At 41.7% G+C, this 13,425-nt stretch overlaps 1 protein-coding gene across 1 annotated transcript in view; it reads right to left on the bottom strand.

The window, feature by feature from the left end:
- Positions 1-13,425, bottom strand: part of SHQ1 (SHQ1, H/ACA ribonucleoprotein assembly factor) — a 141,377-nt gene that overhangs the window by 103,169 nt on the left and 24,783 nt on the right. Inside the window, exon 6 of the mRNA XM_049777015.1 lies at positions 10,196-10,323. Coding sequence (XP_049632972.1) covers positions 10,196-10,323 — 128 coding nt within the window. The remainder of the gene's footprint in view (positions 1-10,195; positions 10,324-13,425) is intronic.

Raw genomic sequence — 13,425 nt, 5'->3', positions numbered from 1 at the left:
TGTGAAAATTTAAACATGATCCTTAAAAATAAAGTTTTATTCTTTCCCCCTACTGTTAATCACACACACCAAAAAATAAGTAAGTAAATAAAATATGGTTATATTTTTATTAAAACTTCTTTAGAAAGATATTAGGGGAGAGTAAGAGAGAAGGAGGTATGTGATCAAGAGAACACAGGCTTCTCCAGAGCAGAATAAAGGAAAGAAACAGAGACAAAGAGGCGAGATAAGAGTTCAATGGAGGGGCCAGCATGGTGGTGCTAGAGGTAAGGTGTCTGCCTTGCCAGCGCTAGCTTAGGACAGACCGTGGTTCGATCCCCCCGCATCCCATATGGTCCCCCAAGCCAGGAGCGACTTCTGAGCGCATAGCCAGGAGTAACCCCTGAGTGTCACCGGGTGTGGCCCAAAAACAAAAACAAAAAACAAATAAAGAGTTCAATGGAGAACACAGGTTTGAAGAGCAAGCCACTAATGTTTTTTTCTAGTACTATATGTCCACAATGACAAGGCAAGCAAGCAAGAAGTAATATAGTTTCTTCGGAATTATCTTTGATGCCTACAATTTAGGTAAGGAATCGCAAAGTATATATACATATATATATTTCCAGAGTAACAAGATACACCATTATTACTCATTAATATATATCCAAAGTAAGTAAGATACATCTTGTTTATAACAAGATTTGGAGTGACAGCTAATAATATAGATGTGTTGTTCCCAGCTACTCTAAGTAAAATATTTTCTACCACCTGTTTTAGATCAATTTAAAAAGTAACAGAGTATCTATATATATTAAATTACCTCAAAATAAAAGCATTATCAATCTCTTCTTGCAATGTGATCTTTAATTTTCCTTCTGTGACCTATCAATCACTTGCACATTCACCTAAAATTTGTTCGTGCCCAGCACTGAAGAGCATTCAGCTTCCAGTTCTGGTGCTTCGCATCAAAGGACTATCAAAATAGCTTTCAATAATTTTTTTCACAGACAGAGTGGTAGTAGGTAGGACTGGTAGGGTGCTTGTCTTGCACACAGCCAACCCAGGTTCAATCAAAACCTGGGTCCTTAGTCCTTCCAGGAGTGATTCCTGAGCACAAAGCTAGGAGTAAAACCCAAGCCTTGCCAGGTATGGTCCCAAAACACACAAAAATAAAATTTTTACTCCAGATATTAGAAAGGTTTATTATATTTTGGCAAAGTCTGACTGGTTCATTTTATTTATTTATTTGTTTTTGGTTTTTGGGTCACACCCGGCAGCGCTCAGGGGTTCCTCCTGGCTCTATGCTCAGAAGTCGCTCCTGGCAGGTTGGGGGGACTATATGGGATGCCGGATTAGAACCACTGTCCTTCTGCAAGGCAAATGCCTTACCTCCATGCTATCTCTCTGGCCCCAGTTCATTATATTTTGACAAGAATTACTAAACTGATTTGAAAGGAGGGCCCCAGATACAGTGGCTTAGATTACAGAGAATTTCTCCAAAACTCTGAGTGCATGCTGAGGACTAGGCAGGGCATTAGCATCCCTAATTGATGCTAGATTCCCATCGTGGGATAAAACAGTCAGTCACTCAGGTTTAGACCATCTTTTAACCAATGGAAAAGCAAACAAGGACTGCAAGCACCTTCTTTCAGTTGGCCCAGAATGTGCACCCATTTCCCTATCATCGAGGGGTTAAGTCACAGAACAGGCAAGGCACGAAAATAAAAGAAATGTGCTCAATAGCTCAGTGGTTGTATGTAACAGCAGGGGAGACGGTCTAATAAAAGTCACTTAGTTGTCTCTGCCCACTTTCTGTTGACCACAAATTAAATTGCCTTTGCAGTAGTCCCAAACCACTATCTTGAATGCTAGCTACTTCCTCCATTTCTGTCTCTCAGCAAAAGCTTGTCCTTCTGCTCATCACAACTGGGAAAATGCCAAAAGGAAAAGAACATGAGCACACATGATGGGCCCTGTTCACAGTTTATAAGTCTCCAATTTCTCTTCTGACCTTTGATAAAAAGCCTTACATTTCTTACATTGAACTTGATTTCTTTTTCGTGTTAAGGCTTTCTTCCAGATGTTTTGTAACCTATTGGGTAGGGGCAGGAAAGAAATCCTAAATTTTCTTCATTTTATTGTTTTAGGGCCACACCCAATGGTGCTCAGGATTTACTTCTGGCTCTGTACTCAGGGATTACTCCTGGCAAGGGATCGAACCAGGGTTAGCCATGTGCAAGAGCAGTGCCTTACCTACTGAACTCTCAAGCCCAAATCTTAAGTATCCTAATTTGATTATTAGAATACTCCTTTATCAATTAAAATATACTCTGTATCAAAAAAAAGGCTTTCAAATACACAAATATAATGATTCTTTTCTAGCACATAAAAAACCCTCCAAAAAAATAGAAGAAGATACATTAAAAAGAATAGAAACAACCATGCCAATTGGGAAGTAGGGAATAAAGGACCATCATCAACTGTTAGTAAGAATGTTATCATGGGGTTGGAGAGATAGCATGGAAGTAAGGCTTTTGCCTTGCATGCAGAAGGACGGTGGTTCAAATCCCGGCATCCCATATGGTCCTGACAGGAGTGATTTCTGAGCGTTGAGCCAGGAGTAACCCCTGAGCGCTGAGTGTGACCCAAAAACCAAAATTAAAAAAAAAAATGTTATCTGGTTCAGGCTCTACAGTAAGAAGACTTCTCAAAAAATTAAGAATTGAACTTCCGGGCCGGGAAGGTGGCGCTAGAGGTAAGGTTTCTGCCTTGCAAGTGCTAGCATAGGATGGACCGCAGTTCGATCCCCCGGCGTCCCATATGGTCCCCCCAAGCCAGGAGTGACTTCTGAGCGCATAGCCAGGAGTAACCCCTGAGCATCAAACGGGTGTGGCCCAAAAACCAAAAAAAAAAAAAAAAAAAAAAAAAGAATTGAACTTCCAGGAGCCGGAGAGATAGCACAGGGTAGGATGTCTGCCTTACATGCAGCTGATCCAAGACAGATGGTAGTTCGATTCCTAGTATCCCATATGGTCCCCAAGCCTGCCAGGAGCAACTTCTGAGCACAGACCCAGGAGTAACCTCTGAGCACCATGGGGTTTGACCCAAAAACAAAAGACAAAACAAACAAACAAAAGAATTGAACTTCTATATGTTCCAGCAAGTCCATTTCCTGACATCTACCCTAAGGGCCCAAAAACACTAGTTCCAAAAGGCATTTGGGGCCAGAGAAATAGTTCAGGAGGTAAAACACTTGCCTTAGAAGTAGTAGTGGCAGTAGCAACCCCATTTCAAATCCCCAATATCACATAAAGACCCCTCAGGATTGCCAGAGGGTCACTCCTGAGCACAGACAGGTGTTTGCCCTGCCCACCCAAAAAAAGACATTTGCACTGCTATGTCTATTGCAGTACTATTCAGAATAGCCACAATCTGAAAATGACCTTAGAACCTAAGGACAGAAACAGTGTTTTGTATATACGTATGGAATACTACTCAACTATAAGAAAAAGATGAAATCATACAATATGCTGCAACATGGATGAAACCGGAGGGCATCATGCTAAGCAAAGTCAGTGAGAGGGCAAGGGGACAGACAGAATGCTCTCTCTCATATGTGGAATAAAAGGAAACAAGTAAGGGAATGGCAAGATGCCTATGGCAACAGACCTTGAAAGTTGGACTATGGAACAAGGTTTGCCAGGAGGATGAGGGCGAAAGGAGACAGAGACATGTTAGAGCAGTGCTGACACTATGGAGAAGGGTGTGGGGTTGAAGCTTTATAACTGACAGTATTGTAAAGCTCAGGGCCTAAATAAACAATAAAAAACTTGAATGAAACATAAGAAGATAAATAGGAAGAAATATATTTGTGGTACACAATACTATGGAGTTGCCTGTACCCTAACTTGGAGTATCTAATTTTTTACTTTTTTTTTGGTTTTTGGGTCACATCCAGCAGTGCTCTGGGGTTACTCCTGGCTCTGCACTCAGAAATCACTCCTGGCAGGCTCAGGGGACCATATGGAATGTCAGGATTCGAACCACCGTCTGCCCTGGATTGGCTGCGTGCGAGGCAAACACCCTATCGCTGTGCTATCTCTCCGGTCCCTAATTTCTTTTTTTTCTTTTTTTTTTTTTTTGGTTTTTGGGCCACACCCAGCGGTGCTCAGGGGTTACTCCTGGCTGTCTGCTCAGAAATAGCTCCTGGCAGGCACGGGGGACCATATGGGACACCGGGATTCCAACCAACCACCTTTGGTCCTGGATCGGCTGCTTGCAAGGCAAACACCGCTGTGCTATCTCTCCGGGCTCTCTCTCCTCTCAAATTTCCTAAATAAATCTATTGCTTTATGTTGATCAGCAAATCTAGATGAGCCAATGAGCATTTAGATAGCAACTAAAAATAGGAGAGCACATTTGTTTAATTTGTTGGCCAGCAACATCAAAGAAATGGATATATAATTAAACTCAATAATGTATGTATGCATCAAGTGAAACACTGAATGTGGAGTGCAGAGGGGTCTGGGCCATACCTGGCAGTGCCGGGGTCAAGCACTTTAACTCCTATCTTAACCTTCTGGCCTGAGGTGAAACAGTCTGTTAAAAATGAACATTTAGTGGACTCCAAGATAGCTCAGTAGTAATGGTCCTGCCTTGTAAGCATGAAACCGTGAATTTAAGCACAACCCCCAATACTCCCCCATTCCCCAGCACCCACTCATGTACCAAAATAAAAGTTGAAGGTCTTGACATTGAGATCACACCACAACCAAATTTGTATGCACACACAAACCCAATCATTGCAAGAGCAATAAAGGAAAATTCAAATGGGACAGAAGGGAAGGAAAAGAGTCATAAATTTTTTTTTTTTTTTTTTTTTTTTTGGTTTTTGGGCCACACCCGGTGACGCTCAGGGGTTACTCCTGGCTATGCGCTCAGAAGTCGCTCCTGGCTTGGGGGACCATATGGGACGCCGGGGGATCAAACTGCGGTCCGTCCTAGGCTAGCGCAGGTAAGGCAGGCACCTTACCTTTTAGCGCCACCGCCCGGCCCCAAGAGTCATAAATTTAAGGAAACTAATATTGGGGGGCCAGAGAGATAATACAGTGGGAAGGACATTACCTTGCAAATGGCTAACAGGGTTTTGATCCTCAGCACATCCCATATAGTCCCCTGAACACTGCCAGGAGTGATTCCTGAGTTGAGCCAGAAGTAGCCTCTGAGCACTGCTGATTGTGGCCCCCAAACCAAAAATAAAATAAATAACAGACTAATAATATTTGGAGCTGGAGCGGTAGTAACAGTGGGTGGCATTTACCTTGCATGTGGCCAATTTGAGTTTACTCCTAGGTCCCTGAGATGGTTTCCCTGAGTACAGAGGCAGGAGGAAGCCAGGAGCACTGCTGTTTATGTACCTCCTCCATCCACCCTCCCATCCCTACCCCCACCCCATCCCCACAAGACTAGGGCTTAATGACACAATTAACAAGATAAACTGTCTGCTAATGGTCCCTCTGGGAAGCTAACCCAAATATCTCCTCATTTAAATAGCTCTGAGTTCATGCCAAACGATTGATTTGACCGAAGGAAACATATCAAGAACTATGTTCAGTGCATGAAGTAAAAGTAATCAAGTAAACTGCATAAAGAACCAGACTCGCTGCATCAGAGCTGAGAAAGTATTTTAAGACCCCTAATATTTACGAAGAAGTATGAAACAATATTCCCTTAGGTACAATTTTTGAGATGTTCATTAATTTAGCTAATAGGAGAGTGCCAGGTGTTCACAATTATATTATCTCACTAGAGAAAAACCTTTATATCCAAGTCGACTAATAAAGATCACACAATTCGGCATCACAGGGAAACCAGGCCCAGGGCCATTAACAACATCAGCTCATCTGTTTATTCCTCCGTTCTTAAGTAATCAGACTTGTCCCTGTTTAAGGGTTTGCGAAAACTAACCTAGAGGCCACTCTTTAGTTTCCTAAAGAGTGCATCCCCCTCAGTAAGCCAGATGTCATAATCGCGTTTCACAACTGAGCACCTATGGAAGGCCTACCTAAAAGTACCCTGATAATATTTGTGGGTTCTGGATGCCCTGGGTCTTCCCTTAAAACAAAAAAAAATCTTTGGAAATTCAATTAAAATGTTTTTAAAAAACACTTTGGAGTGTTTGGTTCCATTTGGCCCTACAGTGTTTATTAATAATACATGTATACATTTAAATTATGAAATTCAAGCAAAGATGATCAATAACAATAACAATGAACCCAGAAAACCACTCAAGAAACTAAAAGTCTGCTCTCCCTAAGGCTTTTTTATTAGAGTCGTAAATCATATCACCCAAAAGGGAACTTGGGGGGCAGGGGGACGTTTATATACGATCAGGTCTAACCAAGCAGCAGCATGGGAAATAACTGCAGACACAGTGCCAACAATTCTTGGATGACTGCCCACGAGTAACATTTGTCAAGCATTCGTATGACTTAGCTATACTACAAAGCAGCTTTGTTATATAATTCACAACATTTTCGTTAATTATACTTCTATAAATAATCTATAGTCAAACAAAAGCCAGCTGAAAGCTCAGTCAATTGGAGGAAGAAATGGGTGTCCAACCACTGAAGCAGACGGCCCAGGGCCACCTCCTAAAAGACTCTTCTCAAGTCATAAAGTGCCCTTCTCACTTAGAACATTTTTGAGCTCTGTTTCAAATCTCTCCTTCTTGAAATTTTCCTCCCAAACAAGTACCTCAACCTTCCAGGAAGGGCGAATAACTGCGAAGTCACATACTACCTGGCTCCCAAAGGAATGCAAGTCTCTTACTCTGTAAACTTTACCTTCTGGGATTAGGAAACCAGAGAAAAGTTGCTGTATTCAAACCCTCAACCTCCATGGGGAGCCCCACAGCGCCACACAACTTTGAGAGGTGGTACTGACCATTAGCTCCATATTTACAGAGGTGCTCACTGAGGCCCACAGATGTCCCTGCTAGAAAATTTGCTTACTGGTTATGTTCTTGGTATCAAAAAAGCTGTCAAGTGCCAAGGTCCTCAGGCTAAGAATGACCACTGAAAGACAACATGAGCTCATTCAGAGTGTGCAGCATTAGACATTTCCATTTACCAGCCTTTAGAGGGGAAGAATGAAACCTTTACAAAACTCAATTTACAAAACTCAATACTGGAGGCTAGAGTCAAATCCAAGAATCATAACCAAGATGAAGACAGGGAGCAAAATTCACCAATAGTGAGCAAAGTTCTACCTACACCAAAGGCTACCAAGGAATTCAAAGCCAGCTAGCTGGCTTATTACTTTATGAGGAGGAGAAATCAAGTGTCACCTCCGGGACCGGCGAGGTGGCACTAGAGGTAAGGTGTATGCCTTGCAAGCGCTAGCCAAGGAAGGACCGCAGTTTGATCCCCCGGCGTTCCATATGGTCCCCCCAAGCCAGGGGCAATTTCTGAGCACTTAGCCAGGAGTAACCCCTGAGCATCAAACAGGTGTGGCCTGAAAAACTAAAAAAAAAAAAGTGTCACCTCCACCCCAACTCCTTATGCTTGCACTATTATGCCTGCAACAGCTGATTAGAAAGTCTGAAAGATGGGCCAGAGAGATAGCATGGAGGTAAGGCATTTGCCTTTCATGCAGAAGGTCATTAGTTTGAATCCCGGAGTCCCATATGGTCCCCCCAAGCCTTCCAGGAGCGATTTCTGAGCGTAGAGACAGGAGTAACCCCTGAGCACTGCTGGGTGTGACCCAAAAAACAAAACAAAACAAAAAGTCTGAAAGAGGCAATGATCCAGAGAGAAGAAGGATGGAGAACTAAGAGAGAGAAAGAGGAAGGAAAAGGAAACTGAAGCAGCAGCATGCCCCAGAGTGGGCAAGAACTTTCAGGTTTCTTTCTTTTCTCCTTTTTTTTTTTCTCCTATAGCTTACACACTTCACTTTATTCCTCCAAATCTGGATGTCTCAATAATTTGAATAATAAAAATTAAAGAGTGAGAGAGAGAAAAAAATTCCATTAACAAAATACCCATCTTAAGCTTTGAAAAAGTACAAAAACGATAATTTCACAAAGAAGTCATTCCATTCCTGGCTCTACAGCCTTTGATCTTGCTCTCTATTAATTTCTACAGCATGCAAAGGGTTTTAAATACACTGCCTCATTCAGTCCCACAGATAGTTCAATAAGGTAGACGTAGGATTTTCACAGCAACCCAGGAGACTGCAAGATCAGTCAGCCTAGAGAAGAGCAAGGCTTTCAACTACAGTCCCAAGTTTAGTTTCTGTCATATATACTTAGCTCTACCCTTGACATATTTAAAAGAGGTACTTCCTGCACGGTAAGGTCTTCTCCCTGGATCACAAGCCTTTGCTATTTTAAACAGTGATCTTTAAAAGAAATTACTGTGCTAATTTAGTAGGCACAATTATTCCTGAAGCCCAATAATGCCATAGGCATGAAAGGTCAGCCAGGTCAGAGGTTAAAAAAAATATGTTGCATCTTCTGCTAAAATTATATACCAAGAACTAATTCCAAGTATGGCTAAAACAAGAAAATAGACTCTAGAACAAGCTACAGCTGATCAACAGAGCGAGTTTAACTATGAATCTCTGATTTTTAGGGCAACTAGCTCACCCTTGTGGACAGAAAACTTAACTACACAACCACCAATTTCTTCCTCTCCACCACATCAAAATACACTAAAATAGTTCTCATAGGGGAATTAAGCAGATCCACATAACATGTACAATTAACTATCTAAACTGTGGTAGCCATAACCTATAAATCTGTCTAGAGAAGGTAGAATCTGCTGAGAAGATTCTAAAATGAAACATGAACAATGCCATTATCTAGTGAGTTTCCATGATGTAGTAGAGGCAAGTCTTGATTTTCTAAGACTACAACAGCAATTTCTCCATCTGGTAGAAAATATCTTAATACTGATTTATCTTATGAGATTATCCCCCCCCCAAAAAAAAGAGATGACACAGCTATCCCCTATGAATATCCATAGTCATAGCCAAAGAATACTTCCCCACCTCCCTAGCTTCTACTGACAAGTCAGTCTACCTGTTATCTGCAATGGAAAGGTACAAAGATAAAACCAAAGCCATCTGAGAAAGGGGGGGGGGGGACATATAACATAGATTTTCTTCAACAATAAAAACTGATTATTTCTAAAACCCATGTGCCCTCACCACAAAGGAATAAGATACCACATGTCTCAAACAAATTATTCAAAAATTACAGGGGCCGGGCCCGGAGAAATAGCACAGCGGCATTTGCCTTGCAAGCAGCCGATCCAGGACCAAAGGTGGTTGGTTCGAATCCCGGTGTCCCATATGGTCCCCCGTGCCTGCCAGGAGCTATTTCTGAGCAAACAGCCAGGAGTAACCCCTGAGCACCACCGGGTGTGGCCCAAAAACCAAAAAAAAAAAAGAAAGAAAGAAAATTACAGGGGCCAGAGAGATAGCATGGAGGTAAGGTGTTTGCTTTGCATGCAGAAGGACAGTAATTCAAATCCCGGTATCCCATATGGTTCTCCCCCCCAACCCCCGGCCTGCCAGGAGCAATTTCTGAGCAGAGAGCCAGGAGTAACCCTGAGTGCTGCTGGGTATGACCCAAAAACCACACACACAGAAAAAAATTACAAATTGAGCATTTATGTCCTTAAATTGACTTAATTATTTTTTCTTTGCTTTGTTTTGGGCCACACAGAGTGGTGCTTAGGCCTTATTCTTGGCTCTGAGCTCAGGGATCACTCGTGGCAGTGTTTGGGAACCATATGTGGTGCAGAGTGAGGATCAAACGTGGATCAACCAAATGCAAATAAGCACCCCATCTGCTGACCCCAGGTAAGTCTAATTTTTTTTTTTTTTTTGGTTTTGGGGTCACACCCAGCAGCTCTCAGGAGTTACTCCTGGCTCTATGATCAGAAATCGCTCCTGGCAGGCTCAGGGAACTATATGGGATAACGGGATTTGAACCACCGTCCTTCTGCATGCAAGGCAAATGCACTACCTCCATGCTATCTCTCCGGCCCGGTAAGTCTAATTATTAAGAAGCATGTTCTAATTGGAGTAAGATCCCATTCCAAACTACCAACCTGAAACAGTATCTTCATTCTGTAAGGCAATTACAACTGTATGTTTAATAATAGGGGAGACGGTAAAAAAATGAGTGTGACTTGGAGTGTCTTACCTAGTGCATCATGATTTTCTTGCTCATGATTCTTTCCCAAAGAGGCTACCATTTTCGAATATCTATCAGTCCACCACGGATTATACTTCAAAATGTGTTCAACTGCTTCGTCTTCAAATAAATCAGCTCTGGGAATTGGGGAAATAAATAGAAAGTTACCTAGGTGTGCTGGCTCTAATTTTTGAAAATGTTACTGTGTGTAACCGCATTTGCACTAAAAAGAGATTGCTCATTCAAAGCATATTTCAAGAAAAGACTGAATCCCGCCTTAACTTTCTTTGTACATGCCAATCCCCAACAAAATTGATGGCATCATTGAGCTACCTGACTTTTCTAATTCTTCACGCAAAAGACCTGGCCCATGAGCAGTCCATTCTGCTCTATCACAGAAGTGTGGGATGGAAGCATGGGAATACCCAGAAGACCACGGCATCCCATATGTGAGCAAGTGGCTCGAATTTTGGCATGATTAAAATAAAGGAAAAACACTTTTAACTTCACCAACAAAGAAAGCAGGACAAATGTAGGAAATTCGAATACTGCATATTCCTCAAGAATCCACACATATACACATGGCTTGCTTTTTAGTGTGTGGTTCCCTTTCTACCCAGTTGCACTCTATTTTAGTTAGCTACCTAATCATACTTCCTTTGTCTAAAACTAGAGAAAAAGATAAAAGCAGCCTTTGTAAAGATGAGACAATTAATTCTCCTGCATATTACCATCTTAGTTTTAAACCTAATAAATGGGGCCCAGGGAATAGTACAAGTTAAGGCACATGCCTAGAGTGCATTTGACCAGGTTACATTCCGTGCCCTGTATGGTTACCGTTCCCCACTATATCTAGCACTGAGCATCACCTAGGACAGCTCCAAGAGGCCCTAGCACCTCTAAGTGCAACCCAGGAGGTCCCCAAGCATTGCTAGGATGGCTCAGGTAACCCTCAGAACTACACAGCCCAGTAGCACCACATCCTCAAGGCCTGTGCTGGCCAAGCACTAGTGGAGTCCTTGAGAAGCTTTAACACCAGCTGGGAGGGACCCTCTAAAAATAAACTTTTTAAAAAACCTACTATGTTCAAATATACTTTTGGAGGTCACTTATTCAGAAATTGGGCGGAATTGTACAACTTGCATACAAAGTTGTAAATTGTTTTGGAAGGAGGGAGTGGCAGAATATATAGTTTGATAAAAAAAAAACCTCATATTTTAGTTAAGTCGAACATCAAGAAATTGTTTTGATGAATTAGATTCTTTAGCTAACAAAGTTATAACATTAAATACTCTTTTTTCTTTCAAGTGAAATTTGGAAACCTTTTAAAAATTCTAAAGATCACAGATAACTTTCTGAGTTCTCATTATGTGACAAGTACTACCCTAAAAACTCTTCATAAATTACTTGCAGAATCCTCACGCCATTGGGAGAGGATACTATACCATAGGGAGAGAATACTAATATCCATATTACTTAACATGGCTCAGGGGTTACTCCTGGCTTGGGGGACCATATGGGATGCTGGGGATTGAACCCAGGTCCATCCTGGGTCAGCCATATGCTAAGGCAAGCGCCCTACCACTGCGCTATCACTCTGGCCCCATGATGGTTTACTTTTTAACTTGTCCACAATTTAGGATTTTTGTGAACAAGATCTGAGATTTATTGATGTTCTCTTTGAGGGGGTGGGGGAGAGAGCGAGAGCGAGAGCGAGAGCGAGAGCGAGAGAGAGAGAGAGAGAGAGAGAGAGAGAGAGAGAGAGAGAGAGAGAGCTGGAACTAGTTGTTTTCAAGTTGTTAAATTTCATGGAAACTCAGAGAGTGCAGAAACGGGAGATGATGATTACAGACTTCTCTTGCCCTCCAGGACTCAAAAACTTAGTGGACCATAGACACAAACCCAGAATGTTTGGGGGAAAAGATAAGATGAGACAGAGAACACAGAAGCACTTCCTGGAATTGTCCAGGAAGTTGGGTGCCAGAGGGAAGACTGAGATCAAAAAAGCTGGCAAATAGAAACCGAAACCACAAGTAGAAAGTACTTGAGAAGGGAAGTGTGAACCTTCAGTATTGCCACAGTATTAATTAAATACAGGTGAAGAGCACCAAGAAGCAACAGAGGTAGGTAGGATGCAGAGAATATTCTATGCCATGTGAAACAGTTAGGAGCTTATCTAAGTAACAGAACCCCAGTAAGGATATAAGCAATTTCATTTTCAATACATAAGACCTTATACAGGTTATTTTACAGCTGATAAATTTACAGATGGCCAGGCAGGAGGTACCAATACCTATTAGTCAGCTTGTGGACTGCTGTAGTAAGTCAAACAGACAAAAGCCAGAAGCCAGTGGAGTGGAAGAAATGGTGAGAAGATAAATGGCTCCATTTTAGGATTGATTGGATGTGTAAGATACGAAAGAAGTCAAAGATGAATTCCAAGTTTCTAACCTGGGAGAATGAGGTGACAAATGTGGTACTTGAATCAAGTCAAAAAGGCAGGAAGATTTCACAGATGCAATGACAAGCTTGGATTCAGACATGGTCAAAGTAGAAGAGTCAGCAAGACACCAAGTAGCCCTGGCCTGCCTTTTCTTGGTCATACTAAATTACTGTTGAAATAGTGTCTTCTTGACCACTAGAATGGAAGCCCCAAATGTACAGTCAGCTGAAACTAGTCATCACACTCTCTTTGCTGTTTTATTCAAAACACTGCTTTTGCATTCAAACAATTATCTGCCAATAAGTTCATACATGGAAGAATAGATCAAGGAAATATTTTGCTCTTTCCCAATGTTTGGAGAGAGAGCATTGGAGTCAGCCATTCTCTTCTTCATTCCAATGTTACTAGTACTCTGGAAAACTCAGTTCATCCTTAAGGTCGATCCACTCTATACCACCTTAACAAGCTGACAACACTAAAAAATTACAATTGAAATTGATACTCACACTGTTAACTGATCATTTTTATTCACTTCTTCTCGATAACTATACTGAACATTGTTTACATTCTTACATATTCCCCAAAGAAGGAAATAGGGGAAAGTTTAAGAATTAAGATAAATATGCTGGCAATTAAAAAACAATCTGCAAGAACAAGATTTTAAGACAATGTAAAAAGATCATTACCATAATATAATGCTATATATTAACTGTCAAAGAATAAAATGGGGTGCTGAGGATCAAACCCAGATCAGTAGCAGTCAAGGCAAGCCTCCTACCTGCAGTACTATTGCTCC

This window comes from Suncus etruscus, chromosome 7 (genome assembly GCF_024139225.1).
Source record: "Suncus etruscus isolate mSunEtr1 chromosome 7, mSunEtr1.pri.cur, whole genome shotgun sequence".
NCBI lineage: Eukaryota > Metazoa > Chordata > Mammalia > Eulipotyphla > Soricidae > Suncus > Suncus etruscus.
The sequence above is the reverse complement of the archived record's forward strand: the minus strand, read 5'-3'. Positions and strand labels throughout refer to the sequence as shown.